Genomic DNA, 21,990 nt, shown 5'->3' with positions numbered 1-21,990 from the left:
CACTTTCCCTCAACCTGCCTCACCTACTTCTACTCAAGGTATAGATTTCCTACATTTCCCAACATGCCTTTCAACATCCCACAGAGAATGGGTGAACTTATTAAATCCAGCTGTTGGTTTTATGGTGGTGGAGAGAGCAATAATGATAGTGATAGCAATAGCAATAGTAAGAGCAAGAGAGCAAGAGGTCCCAGTCAAGAAAAAGCCAGACGTAAGACTTAAAGCCAGTCTTACCCATAGGTCTTACCCTTTACTCAAAATGCAACATGCAATATGGCTGCATTGCATTCTGGTCTATTGAGGCTACTATCAGTGGAGAATCTGGGACCTATGTCTCTTGCCGCCTACATAATTTCTCCCTGTATGATTGCTGAATTTTTGGTGCAAAATAGTGAGTCTAGAAATTGGCTTTTGCTCTTTAATTTTGAGGGACTGACACCAAAACCTGACATTTATGTTTATGTTTTAGATAGCTGAAAAATGTTTTGTCAGGCTATAGCCTATATAGCCTACTCCATTGCAGTTGCACTGGAAATATATTTAAATTATGTCACGTGGTTTAGGGTGAATTTTCCCTTTAATAAAAGGCCAATATCGACCTGATTTAGACAAACCTACATATCGGTCTAGCCACACTTAATACACGTTTCTCATACACTCTCAATGAAAGCTTTGATATAATTATCACTGGTGGAAGCCAGAACACGGGTCTATTGTAGGACATAATCCTTTTGGGATCAGTGGCCTAATCCAATTGAAGTTGAGTTGATGACAGCCCAGATGTGACGTCACTCCGAGTCCGGACAGAAAGGCTGAATCAGTGCGTGGCAGCCTGGGTCGGGCTGGAGAAAACATCTGGACCGAGACGGAATAATGTCGGACTACATGGAGACACTGCCCTGTCCGTCCTGCTATTTCGTAAAGGGCTTCCGCTTTTTTATAGAGAAATAACTGTTTGAAAAAAGCCTTTGGGGTCTTTCAGCTCTCTTGCAGTGTGTGTGTCCGAAAGAGACTTGACAGAAGTTGGCTCACAAGAAGGCTACTGTTACAGTCCTCACCATGGATCAGTCCGTCGCAATTCAAGAAACTTTGGACAAAGAAGAAAGTTGCATCATAGTATCCTTTGCGACTTGCAAGCATCTGTTTATGTTGTTTTGCTAGAGTTAAACGGGGGAGTTAGCTGCTTTAAGTCTAAGTTTAACAAACCCGACTCACTTTTTACCCCAGAGTCTGGGTTGAGGCCTGCAGGCTGAGGTGTTTGTCACCTGCTAGAAGTTTCTCTAAATTAGTCTAAATAAAGTTCTACCTTACTCAGGCTGTTATATCAGTCTAGATAAAACATAAAGACGTCGTTTTTGTAACTACAGCACGTTTAGTTGGGTGTGACTGTCATAGGCTTTGGTCCAACTTTTGCAATAACACCTTTCATCCACAAGATGGCAACTTTGTTTCACCAGCTGCAGCTTTCTCATTCCTCTTCATTTTTAATAGGTTACTTGTTCTTACTTGTGCAGCCAAGATTAGTTGTAGGCCTAATGAGAGGAATATTTTCTTGGTCATTATATTACAAATATAGTTCACAATTCATGTGTAGTTGCCACTGTGGGCCTTTATATTATGAATGCATGTGTGCAAAACGTCCTTAACTAAACTGTAAACATGCCGTCCAATGTGATGTCCTTTCTGACAGCATCACAGAAAGCAGACTGCTGGGTTTGGTGGAGTCCGCAAAAGAACATGCGTGAGTTATAACATAACAGTTATAGACTTGTTAGATACAGACATACAATACCGTATAGTTTCTGATGTAAAAACATTATTGATTCAGCATGATTGATTTTAACTAAAACTTCAATCGTGCAACATTGCATCTTTTGTAGGCTTTTTATTTACAACCATAGACGGATGGCCATTACTGCTGATGATGTGTCACTAGAAGACATTATTCCCATCTGCCTTGATTTTGCTGTTGTGGAAGGTAAGCAGGTTTAATACATTTTAACTCAGCTCAAATAAACTGACAACCATTAAGGGGTTGGAAGACATGGAATAGTTTCCCTAAAGATAATTATTGCTTTTTAAAAAATAATGACATAATTCCTATAAAGTCACACATCCTAATACATGTCTCATGCTGCAATCTCCTTAGTTTCCTCACCAGATGAACTTGCAGTTGTGGGTGAGTTGCCCTCATTTCCATTACAACTTAATGACACTGCTCTATATTATTGATCCACTGCATAAACTTGAACAGCAAATGTTGCCTGTGTTTCCCTCGCCGCCCCAGGTGCTGACACCAGAGTGAGAGTGAGCTTCCAGGAGGAGGAGCTGGAGCTCAGACTTCCCTTTGGCTCCCACTCGCGCCTTTTCCTCAGTGAGGTGAACAGAGCCTGGAGTGGTAGGTTGAGCCTCAGGCCTACTATGATCTGTTTACATTACTTCTAATCATGTGTCATTTGATCTTACCCAGGGTTCCCGTGGGAATATTTTAAGGCCTTTTTAAAATGAATAAATGGCCTTGAAAGTACTTGATTTTTTAAAATTGAAATATAGCAGCCAAATTCATCAATATATACATTTTTGTCATTTTTTTTACGCTTACAATAAGTACATTTTGTAGTCAAGTAGTCAAACCGACCGTGTCTCTCAGTCTTCATCAGCCAAGCAGAAGTCAATATTTAGCAGTTTTAAAATGAATTGATTTCACTATGATTCCTTGAGAAGATCACGAGTAAAAAATTAGGCCTCTCTGATGTCTTTTGGCCAATGTCATGTCTCTGTTACTCCAAAACTTGTCAATTTCAAGTCCTTGATTTTCACCAAACAAGACCTTGAAAGTCATTGAAAAGTCCTTGAACTTGATGTTCTTGCAAATCTGGGAAAGCTGCTTACCAGTTGAAACAAGACAACAACACAAATACTGAGTGTAAATTGCTGTCTGTTGCATAACACTAACTCTTTGTCCATCTTAGTATTTGATGCACCAGATATTTTCTTGCTCAGGAAATGAGTAGCATGTCTGAGACACTGGGTGACGTGTGAAGGCATGCAAATAATCTGCTCTTATTATCTCTGGAGGAAACCTGCCTAGCAAGTCTTCATCTGGCCTTGCATGTGACAGTAGAAGGAGGTGAAGAGCTTTTACCATAAAATACACAAATTATTATTGACTTTTAATTGGACATTAGCAAACTGGAAAGTGAATTGCAAAAAAAAAAAAAAAAGACACAACTGTAACACCCTGTTGTTACACCAAATTTAAAACTGCAGAACCGGTTCATCTGTCAGTTAACAGGCGCACGTGACACACGCTTGAGAGAGAGAAGAGAGGGAGAGGAAGAAAAAGAAAAAGGGGTGGAGTTTGAATGATAGTTTGTCTCTTTCTTTGTAACGCATCTGTAAAAAAGGACACGTTAAAAGGATCTGTACCTGCCTCTTAAATAATACTTGTCTTAAATAAGCTTTTACTTTTTCTGTCTGTGTGTTGCTCATCTGAATGGCATGGGCCACATGAAAGAGTGACACACGGTCTACTTTGTTGGGGATGCGTCACTTCTGGCACTGACTCACTACCTCACAAGGTGGAAATTTCACATGAAGATGGAAGAAGACTGATATGTTGCTTTTGTTACACTTTTGTGGTACTCTAAGAGAGGAGCCACACGGGCTGTTTTTACCTGGTGAGGGATACCAGTGATGGAAAGTTTAAATGACCTGGCAGATGCTGTTGTTACTAGGAAGAATGTGAAAAACTGTCAAGGTAAGCAGATCAAAGTGAGATTACTTTAATGTGGAGTAAAATGTTGAGCTTGTGGTTTCATTGAAAGCAGTCAAGCAGAGAGTGTGGTCTCAAACTGTAGGAGCAGAGTAGGTTATACAGGCAAGACCTGTGGGTAAGAGCAAGAAACAGCTGTATACAAGGCTTTGGAAAATTACCTGCCTCTCTCTATTTGTGTAACAGCAGTTAAGTCTAGTGTTTGATATTCTTGTTTCTCCTGTTGATCACAATTCTTGATCTCAAAATTGTTTCTCCTTACCATTGCTGTTCCTCCAGTTTCTCCGCTTTTGTCTGAAATCAAATCAGCAGAAAATCCAAAGTTTGAGTTCTAGCTTCACTCTCACGCAGAGTTTGGATCATCCTCACGTTTTCCAATTCTGTCGTTTTTTTTATCTGTCTTTCCTCAGATGTTTGCAAGTCTCCGTCACAGGTGCCGAAGTTTGAGTGGGTCAGGAAGTACCACAAAGCCAGCAGGGGCCAAGGAGCAGTCAAACAGGCCCTCGCCCCCCTCGGAGCAACGCTCACTAAACTCAACCAACACAGGAAAACAGGTTTGCCATCTTATTTCTACTAGTGGAAGCACACACTCAACCTCTCCATTTCCGAGAAAGTTTACTCAATCACCGGTCTACTAGCATTCATTCAGTGCGTGACATTACTCTTGATGTTTATCTAGCTGATCAGTGATGTTGATGTTATTTTTTATCTTTTCAGTGTTTTGCTCTTACGCTGTTTCTCAGCAGAGATGTCCTCACAACGATAAATACCTATATCAGGCGGTTGCCTCATAAAACGGGCCCAGTTTTGCAATTAGCCTACTTCCCTTGACTACAAATGGCCCAACCTACATAGACATCTTTAAAAAATCACAAATGGATTAGGAAATGGGCATTTGAGGAAGGACACCAGCAGCTTCAGAGTCATACAATAAGGTGAATAAACAGTGACTCTACAGTGATGGATGGCCTTTTTTTTGTTAAATGTCCCCAAAATGATGTAAATAAAAGGCTGTGGTAGATTTGTCTTAAACTCCACAAGTTGTTTTTATTTGAAAACCTTAAATTATTATTTTATTTATTACTTATAACTTATTTAACATATTTAGGTGATCTATTCAGGGTTCCGGGTTGGACACAGATAATGTCACTTTATTTCGGTGCACGGTAGATTGCTGTGGTTTGTGGCAGGAGGCAGCCTCCTATCTGCGGTAGCAGAAGAGGAAACTCCTCCTCCTAGAGCCTGAGCAGGTCGGCAGATTGGACATTGCTCCGCACAGAATGCGTGGGAGCGGTGCAGGGAGATGTCTAGGGTGATCAGAGACTCTGGTATGAGAAAACATTCCTGAATTTGTTGAATTTGACGTGGAGTAGCGAAACGTGGTTGCATCCCTCTGTCATATGCAATCTGACCCTAATTGGGCTACCTAATGTTAGCAAATTAACGTTAATATGGTCGATTCTCTCAAGGAAGCTAACTTTAGCCAGATAGCTAGCTAGAAGGCCATTATTAGCTAGGCTAAATAATGATTATAGCTAGTATTAATCTCTGGTAGTATTACTATCGTTACGTGTTTTTGTCCCAGTAAGCCGAGTATCTAGCTAACGTTATTAAGTTGGTAAAGTAATGTTGCCGGTTGGTAGACTGGTGGTCGTTGTTGATGTTTTTCATTGATGATGTTGTTGGTGGTCGCTGCTAAGTGTGATAGAAAATGACAAACCTGTTGTGGTTGGTGGTGTAATAACGTTATGACATGGAGTTGTCATCCTGTCGCCTGCTTTTGTGTCCGGTCCGTTTCCTCTGCTCCTGCCCTGCAAATGGTTGTTTCTGTTACAAATGGGGACATTCACTTGTGGCTAAGCCTCTTAGCTTGTTAGCTTTGCTTCAGCTATCTGTAAACTTTCTGTCGACCACTTTCCAATGAGACAAAGCTGCTTAGCTTCACCACAGGGTTACACTGGAAAGGCTTGGTTCCACACTTGCCTTGAAGTCTGCCTTCACATGTCAGAGTATCCTTTCTGTTATTCAGTGCCAATATGATCAAAGTGTTTTCCTCACATTAAATTGTCCCTATAGTTGAGCAAAATTGTATTACTTATGGATGATGGAAGGGAGTTATGCAATGCTGAACTTTGAAGTGAGGGCCATTGTGCACTTGCAGTAAGATGGTATGACTAACTTAAGGTGTTAAAATACGGAAGAGACCTGCAATACAGCTTTCAACTTCAACAGCTTTCAACCACATGGACATTTGGACAGACACTGACTTGAGATCAAGCAGCAGGATACATAAATGTGTGAAATTGTACTCAATTAGCCAGTCTTCATACTACTCCCTTAGAAGTGGAATGTTTAGTTAAGCTTATTAGCTGGTTAAGAACACTATAGCCATATGCAGGAATGTAAAACATGCTATGTATTGCCTGAACTATCCCTCATAGGACCCTTGAGAGGTTACATTATATTCCCCTTCTTAGAAATATATCAGACCTGGGTCAGCTGCTGCTTGCAATCTTCTTGCAGTACCAGATATGTGGACTTTACCACATAAAGATGTTTCAGGTAGTGTTGCATACTAATTGTAGTGCAAAAAAAGTCTATCTATTTGGCTATTACTTTCTGCAACGTTAAAACATGTCAACGCATTGTGGCATGTCTGCACAGTAGTGATTGAATCGTCACAGGTGTTCATAATGACCATGTGTATATTTTTATAGACCATGTTTATAAAGATAAACTCATTGGTGTATTGTTAACCTAACCTTGGATTCTTGGATATTTTTTAATCCTTGTTTTGCCGCAGTTTCCGCATTTTTCCAAAGAGCACCTCTAGTTTATTCACCCTCTAAGCCGAAGCAGCGTTCCTTTTCCTTTACTATCTTTAAAATACTTTACTGAGATTGTATACTTTCTGGCGCTCATTGTATGTTCTATATCAGATTCTACCCATCTGATACTCAAAGGAAGTTAGACTAAACACTAAAAACCTACTATACTAAGTTACTAGCACGAATAGCAAAAATATCATTTGCCCCAGGTATGATGGTCTAGCCTAATCACTTTATTACCAACCAATTCATATTCATGATCTCTTTTTTCATAGTGTAATTTGGCCAAGAGCAGTCAATTTTACAGTTACTATGTAGGCTTTTCTTTGGTGTGACTGTGAGCACAAGTGTTTGATGTGTGCACAAGGAGATTTTCAGCTTCTCACATGTAGCGTTCCTAAGCCCACTCCTTCCAAAGGCATCTCACAGTTTGCTGGGAGTTTTCGTATCATACAAAGGGCTGTCCTCTTTCCTTTTCCTGTTCGCCCTGACACACACACACACACACACACACACACACACACACACACACACATACACACACAGAGTTTAGAAAGAAAGAGTGGCAGTGGTTTTAAATGAAAACGTCATTGTTCCTTCTGAGGTTCTGCCTAGCCTATTCAGTCCTTAATACCACTTGATTTTTGGGGATTTCTTTAGACTGCTGATTGGGCTAGACAAACCAGGGCTTGGACTGGACACATGTTTGTTTGTTTTTTAAGAAAATGAAATAAGCAGCAGTATGAACTTAAAGGCCAAAATGTACAAGAATTTGTATTTGTGACATTGTTGCATAGACATGTTGAGTTTCTCAGTGCATACTGATACAGGTACAGATACAGGTACATATATCTCAATTGTGGCGTTCTGCAAGAATCAATCCTTGGCCCCTTGTTCTGCATTTATGCTCCCTCTCAGTGACATATTTTGTATCCACTCTCATTGCTGTGTTGACGGCATGCAACTTTATGTACCCATAAACCCAGGGGCCTTGTTTAATCTAAATAGCTTTTAGGATAGCCTGTTTGATCTTAAATGCTGGATGTCCCAAAATGTCCACCAGCTGAATGAACAATGAACTATTAACTCTTAAGGTCTTGATAACCTTTCAGCGTTTATTAAACCTGCACTACTCCCAAATGTGGGAATAGTGTTTGATTCAGAGCTTAGTTTTGACTATGAATCATGTTTCCTCCAGCTAAAAACATTGCCAGAATTAGACCTTGCCCCTCCTTAGCTGATCTGGAAAAGGTAATCTATGCCTTTATTTCATCATGTCTTGACTACTGTAATTCCGAACCCTATTTCTGTCTAAACAAGAGCTCCCTCAACTGTCTGAAACTGGTGCAAAACGCTGCAGTCATACTTTTAACCAGGACTAGGAGACAGAATCATATTGCCCCCATTTTAGATTCCCTGCACTTGCTTCCTGTATATTTAAGAATTGATTTTAAGATTTTGAGAAGTTTTTAAAGCTCAACGAGGTCTTGTTACAACCCCATGTTACAACCTTTAGACCCCTTATGAGCCAGAACACAGGGAACTTCAGAGTTCCCTAGATCCAGACTTAAAACTGTATTATTATCTCTGTTGTACTTCCTTGTCTGTAAAGCACTTTGTAACCTTGTTTTGAAAAGTGCTACATAAATTAAGTTATTATTAGCCACATCTAATCAGTTTTATTTCAATACTTTTGAGCCATGGGGTTCTTGTGTAGAATTCTGCACATCTGAGCAACATAAATGCATTACAGATTAAGCGTGATCCCATCCTGAGAGACAAATAGGCTTTCATCTGGCCAAATAGAGACAGAGGTCACAAACATGTAGGTCTATTTTCTTTTCTCGTAGAATATACTGTATCTTATCCTTGGGGTAATAAAACAATGCCATTGATCAAACGCACCCATGAGCTAGCCTGTCGTAACTTCTTAGAATTTAATTTCCTCTCCAAAGAACTTGGCTTCCCTTTTCAGAAGAGCCAACAGTGTTCCCTGCCAAGCTGCAGGAGACAGGGGCCATATTGTCTCATATGTGACACTCGCCCATTAATTCTGACTACTTAGGATGCAATAACTGTAACCAACTGCAACAGACAGCCTCAGTCGATTGACCAGAAACGGCCGAGTCCTGACTTGACACTTTTACGATTGACTTGTATGTTTGTTTTTATTCTCAGTCATTATTAGCTAACATAGGGAAATTTCTAAGATAACCCATCGTCCAACTGGTAACATGATGTGATTTGTGATGAAATACTAAAATTTGAGGCAACGCCGATGGGTGTTAATTCTGAGTTTTATCATTGTTCAAATAAATAAACTAAACACACACTCTCTTCTTCTCCCTCTTTCTCTCCTGCTCCTTCCAAACAGAGAAATCATTGAGGACAGACAAAAAGGGATCGGTAGAGGAGGAGAAAAGTTCTAACAGTGAAGAGAAGTCCAGAGCACAATCCAGCCCAGAGAGGTGAGACTTTTTAAATCATTCACACAGTGGGAGCTGCCCAGCGCAACCACATTGTTCTGCAGCAGGTTACTGAGCACCTCCACAGCAGCAGAGGGCTAACTGATGGTAGTCGTTGAGGTCCGGGGTTCAAATTAATTTGATTCAATTCTTTTCTAACCTTTAGGCTATTGCTGCCACACTTGGAATGAATGCCTCCTACATTTTAAGATAGAGCATAATTACAGTATGTTCCTGGAAGGCTGAAGGGGCCATCCATATTGGATTTCTCCCTCTCCCGTCAGCCCCATCCCGTATTGATGACATGGAAATAGAGCTCCACTGCATAGCCAGGGTGCCTGTCGCCGCTGTGGTGACCTAATGTACATTAGGATGTGTGTGGCACTGGAGCAGTGTGTAATCTCTCTGTTACAACATAAGTATGTTCCTGTTTTTAGGAGGCATGACACGATACAAACAGAGCAAAGAGCAACCTGAGTGTGAACTGACAACTGTGCATTGATATTTGAATAGGAAAATCAAAACAACCCATGCAAACACGCAATCTGTCATCATCCTGTTAGTACTTGCCATCGAGGTCACACAGTCCTGACAATGTGATCCTGCTTCTATCTTGGTCTGTCTCCACTCCCATCCCATCGTCCCCTTCCCTGTCTCTGGTGTGCAGTCAGGGCAAAGTGAGTCGCGAGGGCCGGGATGACCTGGTGCGCTCCTCCAGCCACACCCTGTCCAACAAAGCTCAGATACTGGCCATGCCGCAGTTCGGTCTGCGTGACAACCTCATCAGGTGTGAGCTGCTGAAGAATGAGGACCTATACACCTACCTGGAGTACTTCAGGTACGTTACTCTAAACTGGTTGTGGACTCAGATTCAGAATTGCTTTAGTTCTAATAATTGTGCAGGAATTTGTCTTGGGCACATTGGTGCAGACACATCGACAACTTACAGAGTTTCATAGTATGTACTGAGACTCATGGTACAAGGATCTCATATGCAGTGCAGTGGTACAGTGCAAGACATAGTATGGACAGGGTATACTGTACGTATCTTGCATATACATTGAACATTAATGCTCTAAAGCTTTGAATTTAGGAGGTCAGTCAGGATGTTTCACACTGCGTAGTTGTGCTGAGCTGTACTCTGCTGGCCTAGTTACGAGTCCAAAATAGTTGCTCAAACTTTGCTGCAAAGACAGTGTGGGTAGGAACAACGTGAGTCTACAGATTGACTGTGAGCACAGGTTGGATTCTAGAAGTGTTATGTAAAAAAAAAAAATGAATCAACTTTTGTGTGGGTTTGTAGTTCTATGTACTTAGCTCTATGCTAAGTTAAGCACGGTGTTAACCAAGGTGTAGAGAAGTGTCAACTTCCATGGTTAAGAACATAGCTCCGGAAAGGAGAGTGTCAGTGGTAGGTGTGAATGAAACTTCTCTCAAAGTCTTGCTGACGTGCAGTTTCATTTTATAGGCATGTAGTCCTTGTGGTGGACGGTTGTTTGTAGAACTTCATCTCAATTGCTGCCCGTAAAGCCTATCACTTAGAAGATATTAAAGAGCTGTTTTTTTCTATCAGATGACTTGGGGAAAAAAACAAGCAGGTTATTATTTGATAGCCCACTTAATGTGGCAGGAGTTTATTTATAGACCACACTGCCTCCTGCTGGTGGACCTGTACATGAACGTTTATACCCTTATAAATAGTGTTTGAACCTTATAAAAGTATTTTCCCCATAAAGCAAGATGAATCTTGACTGATCCCCCTAAGACATTGTAATAGGATACAGCAAAGAAAAAATGAATAAATAAGAATGGAGCAAATAATGGATCTGACAATTATTAGACTATATATAAGAATACAAAGTATGAAATATTTGAATAACAGCATGTATGACACAAAGAAATTAATGAAAAAAAATGTATATTATGAAAATATGCAAAAAGATTAACTATATTCGGTATGAAAATAAATAAAAAATTAAATATCAAGGTATATGCAACCACAGTATGAAAAACAAATTAATTTCCTGCATATATACTGTATATAGGATCTGCAAAATGTGCATTGTATTTGCATTACCGGGTTTACAGAAGGCCATGCAAATGTGCAGAAAGTGCAGGCATCCAGATGTGCATTGTAAAAACTATTCAAATACCTTCAATTTACACAGGTAGATTACTTATTTGAATGGTGTGCAGGTTTACTTATGTGCATTAGCAGTCGCTCACCTCATAGAAAACATCAGATAGTTGTAGCACATATACAGATAAAGTGACATTGTTTACGGGCACTTTGTTGTTGTCTGTTTTCATTATCAGCTAGCAAACACGTGGAAATGTGTCGAGAAATATACATCAACTCATATTACAGTGTATGCAGGGAATGTACCGAATATCCAAGCTGATGTGTAGATTAATCCAAGAGTTTAGGAAAGCAAAAAACGCAGTCCAGGATTGTTTGTATAAACAGTGTAGTGCAGGTGCCTTGCTTCAACACCCTCATAGTTAGCTGAGGCTAGGGCCGTTGGGGCAGGAAGTGTTGTACAGTCTGATGGTGGTCAGCACAAAAGAGAACCTAAAGCGCTCTGTGCTGCACCCTGGGGGGAGGATGAGCCGGAGCCTGAAGGAGCTGTTGCTGCCTCAGCTCACCACAGAGCAGGTCACCATTCTCAGCACATTGTGGTGTTTTACTCTGCCTGTATAGTAGCAGCGATCGAGGGGCTTTGCAAAAATCACAGAAAAGGCATTAGTTTGCGAAAGACCCTCACAGTTTGCAGGATACACTCATATTAGGCAAACAAATTCCCTGACTTTGTACGTCTTCCCTCAAAACCATTTCTCTCTCTTCATCTCTCCCCTTTCTCTTTTAGGTTTTTCCTTGGCACTTACAATGTGAATGGCCAAACACCAAAGGAAAGCCTCCGTCCTTGGCTGAGCTGCACTCCCAGCCCTCCTGACATGTACTGCGTGGGGTAAGTCACATCCACCCTGCTGCTAGCCTTGTGTTTCTCCACTTAATCCCGTTACACAGACACATACTGCTCAAACCCCACACAGATGTATTTGGCCACTGATCCTGTTTTGAGTAGGAGGACGTTCCCACCCACACATTCCAGTGCTACGTGCCAGATATCCACTAATCCCGCCTACGTTTCAGTTAACTCCATTGATGTTGAGGAGTGGAAAAGTTTAAAGAAGACCACAAAAGTAGTTGGATGAACCTCAGACATAGCAATCAAACTCAAAGAAGTTATAATCTTCTGTCCACAGTTTCCAGGAGCTTGACCTCAGCAAGGAGGCCTTCTTCTTCAACGACACCCCCAAAGAGCATGAATGGATGAAGGCTGTGTCCGAGGGCCTGCATCCAGATGCCAAGTATGCCTTAGTAAGGAAATCTCTTCTCTTTCCCTGTTGTCAGCCATAATTTTTTTATTTGTTACTACTACTTGGTCTTGATGGTGCTGTCCAGTGCAAGGTTTTAGAGATGTTTGAACTTGACATATGAGTTTGTTTTGGATGATTTTGCTCACTGTATTCTGTCTGTAGAAGGCTTGTTTAGCTCTTATTTTTGACATGCAGTAGTGATTTCAACTTAGCTTTTATCTACAAATGCCTCAGAACACTATCACAGCATCAAATAACATGCAACATCATACAGGATATTGCTACGGAAAAGATAAGGTTACCCCGCCAGTCTGCAGAGCTTAGTAAGCTCAGGCCCTGTATTTAAGTTTCTTTGTGGTATTTTTCTCTTTCTTCCCCTCTTTCGCTTTCATCTGCTTCCCGTCTCTCAAAGTGCTGACTAAAGCCAACTGGGTTCCTCTTTCTTGTCATTTTTTTTGTCGTCTGAAGGCTTAAATGCTTCCTAGTCACAGAGCCAGTATAATGACGTGTCATTTCTTAGTCTCCTGTCAACCGTCTGACTACAGCACACTTGGCTGCTCCCTAATTGACATAGTATAGCCCAGCAGGCTGAAAAAGTGCTTTTACATTAAAATGTGAATGTTGTTTCATGTGAGGCTGACAGGGAGGCTAATCAAACAAGTTTTGCTTGGTTCCACACAAAATTGGATCATATTCTGTGATGTTCCTTGCTGCTCATGTTTCCATCAGGAGTCCTTTGAGAAAACCTTACCTTTGAGAGGGAAAGACCCTGATTTTCTTTGCCTATAGTTATTATTAGTAGTAGTAGTAGTGATAGTAGTAGTAGTAGTAGTAGTGGTATTATAGCCACATTTTAGCAATACATGCATGTTGCAGGCCTCTTTCATGAGGGATTCACACGTCACTGCTGCTAATCCTCTGTCCTCATTGTGATGTGTCCATCTTTCTTCACAATTTAGTTGTATACTGTAATATTTAGGTTCCACAATTAATAATCTGAAAATATTTGACATTTCAGCAATATTGAAACATTTCATTTTTTAGAACAGAGCTTGTTGTAGATGAAAATGGTCAAGATGTTGATATAACGTGCAAAAAGTGCAGTAAAACTTTTTTGTGCCCGCGTCATTTGGCTAAATCTTTCAGGGTCACTTGATTCGCACTGTGGCCACCCATAGTCAAAATACATGCACATGCAGGGAACTAAAATGCACATTGAATAAAAAATGTGCAGCAAATTGCATACGATTTGTTAATCTGTGGGTACTTTACTCTCTGTGACTAGGTGTGTGTCTAACTAGCCATGTTGTGCTGCAGGTGAAGTTGGTGCGTCTGGTGGGCATCATGCTGCTGTTCTATGTGAAGAAGGAACACGCCGAGTTCATCTCTGAAGTGGAGGCTGAGACCGTGGGCACCGGCATCATGGGGAGAATGGTGAGGACGGATTCCACAGGTCAAATTTTAGCAGGATGAAAAAGAGACAGGAAAAGAAAAATGCCAGCCACAAAAGACATTGAAAAACCGTAAACAAGCTTGCAAGCTAATTCAGTGTGTACCTCCAAACCCCCTCTGTTTGCTCCTTTGGACTCTTTTCTTTAGAGCTTCATTCAGCCATGAAGCAGTATGCCCAGCAGCCCTAACTTTATTCTTTATGGGCTGTTGCAGAATAGCGTATCGTTGTCTCATACGCACTCTTGCTTACTTAGCAGTCTCTGCAGTGTTGAGCAGATGGCTGGCTGGTGTCCAGTGAGAGCTTTTTTAATGTTGCTCCGTCTTTCACCGGGGTAATGAGGGACCGGTTTATGTTCTGCACAAAGAACCATCATCAGCATGACAAGACTAAGTGTAATATTGGATTACTGACCAGCAAAAGAGCATGTCTAACTGCGTATTATCTAAAACAACTTTCTTTTTTGTCCCAGTTCTTTTTGCAGCAGCATTTAGTCGTCTGGCTCACATGATTCTCAACAACTGACCAATGCATCTTTCTTGCTCCTTCCCTCTTTCTCACTCTCTCTCACTTTGAATCACTCGCCGATTCACAGGGAAACAAGGGTGCCGTGGCAATCCGTTTTCGCTTTCACAACTCCGACATCTGCGTGGTCAACTCCCACCTAGCTGCCCACATCGAAGAGTACGAGAGACGTAACCAAGACTATAAGGACATTTGCGGCCGTCTCCAGTTTCGCCACCTGGACCCCACTCAGCCCCCACTCACTATCATGAAGCACAAGTACGAAACCATTTATCTATCAAACAATTAAAATGTCATTCATAAGGATTTAGCAGTTTCACCACTAAATCCTTATGAATGACTCCTTATGAATCCTTTATTTGCCCAGGCATTATGCCATCACATCAAGGGCACAAATTAATTCCCCTGTCCAAGAATTTCTCATGCAAACCTTTGATCATAACAAAAACTCTTTTGTCAATTTTTATTTATTTATTTTTTTTTAATCTTGTATGTTTGGGATTAATGTTTAGGATTAATATGTAATATTTGATGTAGTGGCTGAATATGACACAGCATATTCTCATTCATGGTCGAGCTATAATTACATGTGTTTCAAATTCATGTTATCTCAGTGCATCTTCCTCTTTTCCTCTGTTCCGACAGTGTGGTCCTGTGGCTTGGGGACCTCAACTACAGGATCAGCGACCTTGACGTTGACGATGTGAAGGATCTAATCACAAAGAAGGAATTTGAAACCTTGCACAATTATGACCAGGTAACCCCAATAATGCTCTCTTCTTTCTACTGTTTAACTAAGTCTATATTCCTCGTTGTGTATGAGCGGTGATGCTAACAGCTGTTTGCGGTCCTCAGCTTAAGAGGCAGATCGATGAGGAGGTCGTGTTTGTTGGCTTTGTGGAGGGAGAGATCGATTTCCAGCCCACCTACAAATATGACACCGGCTCTGACCAGTGGGATACAAGGTAATCGCATACAAAGGCCTGTCTATGAATGGCAAGGTGGCACTGTGAGTGCAGAGATTGTCCTTCAGCTGGAGGGCCCGGGTTCGATTCGTTTGCAATTGTAGGGTTAAAAAATGAAGGAGATCATTGAAATGGATCACTCCTGTCGATTTACCAAACCAATTATAATAACGCATGGTATTTAAAGCCCAGAGGAAGCACATCCTAGGTTCTCACCCTGAGAAAGCCATGGCTGTATTATTTGTCCAGAGGTACAACAGAGACAACGACAAATAAGAGAGAGGGTGTATTATTATTATTATTATTATTATTATTAATAGTAATAGTAATATTTATATTATTTCACTGCTTTTTTAAATAAAAACTGGAACCTTGGACCAAGAAGAGTCATGCCATACCCTCATGGACAAAACTTGTGGCAGCCCTTCATCTCCCGGCCTCTGGCTCAGCTACAGGGTGGATATCACAGTCTGCTCTCTGCTGTATGCAATGTTAAAACAGCTTGCTGCATATGCATAATTGCATAATTATGGTAGTAATTAGTTTGCCTCTTAGTAAATACAGCCCTGAGTTTCCTTATAAGGATCAATCAAAGCATCACATCACATTATTATTAAGTTCCGTACAGTATACACAAATGCACTGTAAAAACAGATGTCATTTTTCCATGATATTTTTTTATATTTAACATGTTCTAAAAGATGTAAGTTTATAAAATGCTTGAGAATTTCATTCTGTTATTCCTTCTGCTTTCAGTGAAAAATGCCGTGCGCCAGCATGGTGCGACCGGATCCTGTGGAGAGGGAAGAACGTCAAGCAGCAGCATTACCAGAGTCACATGGCCTTGAAGACCAGTGACCACAAGCCAGTCAGTTCCATGCTTGAGATTGGGGTAAGAGACCCAACCTCCCATCTGGCTTGACCTTGAATTTTTCTTCTTTTGTTCCTTTGAACAAAAGGAGGTGCTGTGGTCCTCTTTTTGAACCTCATACCCAGCAAGTTTTCAGAAGGAGGTAAGGAGACAATAAATCAATGAAAAGTGCATTGAGATTCATCTTGCTGGCTGTCCATCTGCTCCCCTCACATCCAACCTCTCACAGATTACTTTGGACTTTTGGATAAGACATATCACATATCTCAGTGAACTCAAATTCCAATACAGTTCACAGTGCAAGACATTTTTTACCAGTGCAAAAATGCATCATTTTGTTAAACTTTTCAGGGTCACATTTGTTGAGCATTCAGCTGATTTCAACTGTGTGGCTATAAGTGTCCATGAGCTAAGGTTTCATTTAAGGGTTGTACTCATACATTATTTATTCTACGTTGCACTGTTTCTCCAGTTCTGACCTCTGTCTGCTCCTACAGATCAAGAGAGTGAATGATGAGGTGTACAAGAAGACTTTTGAAGAGATTGTACGCACCATAGACAAGATGGAGAACGAGTGTATTCCATCCGTAACCTTGTCCAAGCGAGAGGTGAGGCCTCATATCCCTTTCGGTCCAATTATAGTGTAATGGGATCTATAATAACCCTCCTGATATACTATATACAATAAATCGCCTTCTCATCGTGTTCCCTTGATGATGAATTAAGTGAGTGAAGCACTACTGCTGGATCTGTGTATTGATCTTGGGCTCCAAGCCCAATGCAGGTAGGGAAAGGATACATTTGCCTGAAATGGAGTAGAATCTGTCCATCTTACAATATAAATCCTCCCTCCTCCCCCAGTTCCACTTTAAGGATGTGAAGTTCATGCAGCACCAGGCGGAGACGTTGAGCCTCCATAACGATGGGCAGGTCCCGTGCCAGTTTGAGTTTATTCAGAAGCCAAATGAGCCCACCTACTGCAAGCCCTGGCTCACCGCCAACCCCCCCAAAGGCTTCATCGCTCAAGGTGAGTAGCACCCACAGTCACAGTTACATCCAGAGCCCATGGATATGAATTTAATGAAGCACCAACCCCCCACCTTTGGGTTTTACAAAATGGTATGTGCACCATGACGTATGAGGCGAGATCATATCATAGCTTGGAGTGAGAGATTGCTTTGATTTTGATTTATGACAGCCAGTGACAGAAGCACTGTCACTCCCATCACAATGTTTGATGGTCGGGAGGCAATTTCAATTCTGTCCTGCTGAAGAGGCTTTTAAATAATGGAGTGAGCTCAAGACTCATGAGAGGAAGGAAGAAGTGGAGTATAGAAGCATCTCACGGCTGCTGCTTTCCTTCTTCCTGGGTCTTGCTGATGCCTTATGTGTTTTTGTGAGTTTGTCTTACAAGATAAAATGTTGGTACATATTAATGATGTTGGGATGCTTTACAACTCCTGAAACAGTCTTACCTCCAAAAGTGCTTTTATTGATCCTGGTACTCAATGTAACACTTGCTTGACCAAGGGGCATCAGTTTCTGATCCATGAAAGTTCAGCCACCCCCTTACCTTGTACCGTCCATCTCTCTGAACATCTAGGAGGTCGTGTGGACATTGACCTGGAGGTGTTTGTCAACCGCTCGACAGCACCTGAACTAAACTCTGGCCAGCAGCAGATCGAGGACATCCTGGTGCTCCACCTGGAGCGGGGCAAGGACTACTTCATCTCTGTGTCAGGAAACTACCTGCCCAGCTGCTATGGCACCTCCATCCATACATTGTGCCAGTTAAGGGAACCCATCCAGGACATGCCCCAGGAGACCATTCGTGAACTGGTTAGTAGTGCTGCCAGGTGCAGAGCAGGGACGACTTCCTGTGGCCTTGAAATACCTTGTAGGTCACAGTAAAGACTGGATCCTGTCAGGATGAGTGGCAAGTGAAAGCATGTGTGACTGTGACTTTAATCTAATGTGTTAGCTGACAGTCTAACTGATAATGTCAACGTGCAGACTCTGATCGTCAGCCAGTGAATTACATGTCCTGGGGCAGTGGCTAAGAGGCCAAAAACAGCCAAATGATTTAATTAATTAAATTGTTGCATTATCCTACACGAATGTAACTGTTTTCATCTGCACATCTGCGCTGTGCAGTCTTCCTCTCTCGCGTGGCACCACAAGCTGTATGCCTATAGCCTCATATTCACCTATGTTCCTATGATAGCCTGTGTCGGACCTTTAGATTTTATTCATATAATAATAATAATAATAATAATAATAATAATAATAATAATAATCTGCAAGGTGAATGTATGAAAATTTGTATTCTAATGGACTTAGAATAACAGCCGACCTTTTCATTGGAGTCGCTCAAAGTATATTCCATTCTCGGTCTCACTCCTGTTTTCTAGTTTGTTGCACATTATGCCTGTTAAAATCACAAATAACATAACTTGTGCATTATGCGTGAGGCTTATACATCTTCTTGTACAGCTATCACATGCTTTTCAGTCAATTAACCACTAGAAAGGTCAGACTTACAAAATCTAACAACATATTTAGTTTATTATACTTTATTATATAACGGCACTTAAAAACAGTAAGCAAAATGGAAGAAAGGACTAAACAGTTAAATGTTCAACAGCAACAAAGTATAAGGTATTTAAAAAACATGATAGATTTCTTCCTCTGTCGTGAATTTACTCCATGGAATTCTTAGAATGTGCTTTTATGCAGGTACTCATCTCACAAATAAAATTTAGAAAAAAACTGGTAATATCGTGATATATCATCAAATTATATCTTTGGAGATACTAATCGTACAGTATAAATATTTTGTTACATCCCTACTAGGGACTGTGACAGTGACAGCCCAGTCATAATGAACATGAATATGATGTATAAATGTATGCCACCTACTGTGAACCTTAAGTGAAATCAGAGGTGCTGATGGGCAAAAAGCTTCTCTGCCTTTTTTAGCTTTTCTAATATTTATACAGGCCAGAATCTGCTGAGCGAAGCTGGGGGCTGCTTTCTTATTTTTGCAGAGAAAGTGGCAGATACAGTGTCCCAATATGAATAGATGTATTGCATTTTTGGAGCTTGTTGCCAAGATGGAAATCACCCTTTGCCTGGAACATACTTGCGGGGGGCTGTCCATGAGGTTATTAGCATTACAAAACAGCCTTCTGCCTTTCAAATGGGATATCTCTCTGGAAGCCTGGTCATGTATTTTATTTCTTACAAAACTCGATCAATATTTGAGAGGTTTCATAGAAATGATATTTAATATTTGCTGTATTTCCTTATCTTGTTTCTGTGTGTTTGTCACTGTAAAGTCAGTGTTGACATAGCCTCTGCTGACATTGTTCTCAGTTTGTTCAAAGTTTTACACTTTTGAGTGAATTGTCGCTTTGTGCTCTGTTTCTTCTCAACAACAGACTGAGGTGTCAGGAGATGAGAGTGCAGCAGTCCCTGAAAAGCCTCTAGACATTCCTAAAGAAATCTGGATGATGGTGGATCACTTGTTCCGTAATGCCATCAAACAGGTCAGGAAATTCGACGGTGAAGCCTCGATATTTTGATGCTGTAATAACATGAAAGAACACTATGCTCCTTTCCTTTGTATTGGGTAGTTTTCTTCTTTGCAGTTTCATATCCTCAAAGAATTCAGAGTCAATTGTGTAACTCTTGGCCTCCTCCCAGCTGCGTGTGCCTTTCTTACAAGGACAAATATAAGAAGTTTGCTGCACACCACAGCAACTTAGCAGAGCAAAAGGTTTGAATGTTTAAAGCTCTCTTAGTTTCTTGCAGCTACCAAGAAACTGGAATGACTGCAGTTTTACCCTCTAGTCAAATAGCCTCATGGAGCCTCTGGGTTGTTTTAAGTTAAATTCCAATACAACTCCTCTAAATCTCAAAGTTTGAGGGCATTTTGGTCAGTCCAAGTCAACTTGAATGGCGCTTTAGCTGGTTCGCCTTTTCTAATGTGCTCTTAAATAACTGAAAGCCTCAATATCTATTTTCTTCTTTTTGCAGGAAGACCTTTTTCAGCAACCAGGGCTGCGGAGTGAATTTGCAGAAATAAGGGATTGCCTTGACACAGGCATGCCAGATTCTCTCCGTATCCTTCAAAACAACAATTGCCATCATACACAACATTCTGGGAAAAAATATATCGGCATATATCTTTCAAGAATATGAAAAAAACGTATTTTCCGTCCAGTGTAAGTGGATGGTTAACTATTGACATCTTACTTATTAAGGCCCATGGATCTTGGGATATATATTTGATTGTAGGTGGTACCTACTTTTGGAAATACACACACTCTGTCCAAGAATTTTGCCCTTGACTGTGTTGACCTGTAGCTGGCAGTAACCACTCAGTGGCAGAGGCCTTGCTCCTCTTCCTCGATGCCCTCCCAGAGCCTGTGGTACCCTACTCCCTCTACCAGCAGTGCCTACAATGCTGCTCCAATGCCAGTCAGTGTGAGAAGGTCAGAAAAACAAACCACAGATCACTATACAATATCTGTTGCACACTGTTTTAAAAGTTAAAGTTCAAAGGTAATTTTGATATGATATTGATTTTGAGATTGTTTTTGTCTTTAGGTCATTTCCATGCTACCTCAGTGCCATAAAAATGTGTTCAACTATTTAGCTGCCTTTCTCCGCGAGCTGTTGAAAAATTCTGCAAGCAATCGACTGGATGTCAACATTTTGGGTAAGAAAAGGAGGAAGGTTGTACTTCTTTTATTTCTGTGTTGTTGTTATTATTAGCTGTTGTGTTCTGCTTAAGTCAGCATGTTGACTCTGAAGAGAAACTAATAAATCAAGAAATGTGTTATTAAAATTTAGTGGCATAAGAATTAAATTATGTGCTTGAAAATGGTAATTATATTAAATCCTTTGTTGATTGTGTTTAATTCCCATTCATTTTGAGGCTTGATTTGTGGTTCATTATTTAGGGGATGTGTCACATTCCTTATAATCCACCAAAAATATATTCTAACACCCTTACTGTTTTACAGTGATGTAACTTGTCTAATCAAGATAGTACAATCTTGGGGATAAAGAAAAGGAACCTTTTATTGAAGTATGCATTTTGAATTGTGTCTTTTCCTTCTGCATAGCCACCATTTTTGCTGCCTTGCTTCTGAGGTCACCTGCAAAGCAGGATCTTGCAGAAAAGAGGAAGACCCAGGAGTTCTTTCAGCACTTCCTGGTCCAAGACATCTCCTAGACGGAGAAGTCGCCCCGTTTGTCCTTCATGCTGAATAGTGAACACTAGAACTGTGTACAGCCCAGTATTTGAAATAAATTGTAATGATGATAATGATTTCCTCTATTCCTAGATGGCTCTTTGTATAGATAGTATAATTAGTATAACTGATAAGTCTTCTCTGATTTCAGTATGTTTCACAGCAATGTTTGTGAGCTGTTGATGCACAGCTTTTATTGTATATCACAGAGCAGCTGTAGAGAGCTAACCATTTTTAATGTATGTATATTATCATTTATTTAAAAAGAAATTTGTATTTTGATGTTTCAAGTCTCAACAGCTGATTGTTCTTTTATATATAAAAGTATTGAAAACATAAGTTGTGCTTCATTATGATTTTTTTAATTATATTTTATTTATGTTTATGCAAGTGGCTATCAAATAGCAAGGAAAGGAAGTTCATTTGAATAACACTGTAAATCCCGTGTGTGTGTGTGTGAGAGAGAGAG

The 21,990-nt window shown here is 40.7% G+C and overlaps 1 protein-coding gene across 5 annotated transcripts; it reads left to right on the top strand.

Moving 5' to 3' along the window:
• The first annotated feature begins 1,059 nt into the window (after nt 1–1,059).
• inpp5b (inositol polyphosphate-5-phosphatase B) lies at nt 1,060–21,930 on the top strand. 5 transcript variants are annotated; one of them, XM_071517159.1, is made up of 24 exons: nt 1,060–1,115; nt 1,661–1,741; nt 1,881–1,978; nt 2,150–2,179; nt 2,288–2,398; nt 4,186–4,265; nt 7,033–7,065; nt 8,980–9,071; nt 9,736–9,906; nt 11,936–12,037; nt 12,336–12,450; nt 13,767–13,883; nt 14,495–14,682; nt 15,070–15,181; nt 15,280–15,389; nt 16,146–16,281; nt 16,758–16,868; nt 17,122–17,287; nt 17,864–18,099; nt 19,701–19,808; nt 20,299–20,383; nt 20,629–20,756; nt 20,872–20,983; nt 21,393–21,929. In XM_071517159.1, the coding sequence occupies exons 1-24, from the start codon at nt 1,060–1,062 to the stop codon at nt 21,500–21,502; spliced, it is 2,688 nt and encodes an 895-aa protein (XP_071373260.1). In that variant the 3' UTR covers nt 21,503–21,929. The 5 variants fall into 5 exon arrangements, with proteins under 5 accessions (XP_071373260.1, XP_071373259.1, XP_071373258.1 ...); XM_071517158.1 differs by lacking the exon at nt 7,033–7,065 and having other exon boundaries at nt 4,186–4,329; nt 8,996–9,071; nt 21,393–21,930; XM_071517157.1 differs by lacking the exon at nt 7,033–7,065 and having other exon boundaries at nt 4,186–4,329; nt 8,978–9,071; nt 21,393–21,928.
• The last annotated feature ends 60 nt before the right edge of the window (nt 21,931–21,990 follow it).

This window comes from Centroberyx affinis, unplaced genomic scaffold (assembly GCF_046629955.1).
Source record: "Centroberyx affinis isolate AG114_WGS23_722 - 3 ecotype Tasmania unplaced genomic scaffold, CSIRO-AGI_Caff_v1 ptg000469l_1, whole genome shotgun sequence".
NCBI classification, from domain to species: Eukaryota; Metazoa; Chordata; class Actinopteri; order Beryciformes; family Berycidae; genus Centroberyx; species Centroberyx affinis.
The sequence above is the reverse complement of the archived record's forward strand: the minus strand, read 5'-3'. Positions and strand labels throughout refer to the sequence as shown.

Excerpts from the sequence above, each read along its gene's own strand:
- inpp5b (XM_071517157.1), top strand. The coding sequence starts at position 1,060 with ATGGATCAGTCCGTCGCAATTCAAGAAACTTTGGACAAAGAAGAAAGT. Across the intron at positions 12,451-13,766 it reads CAGATGCCAAGTATGCCTTA|GTGAAGTTGGTGCGTCTGGT; the intron begins GTAAGGAAATCT and ends GTTGTGCTGCAG. Across the intron at positions 14,683-15,069 it reads CTCACTATCATGAAGCACAA|TGTGGTCCTGTGGCTTGGGG; the intron begins GTACGAAACCAT and ends CTGTTCCGACAG.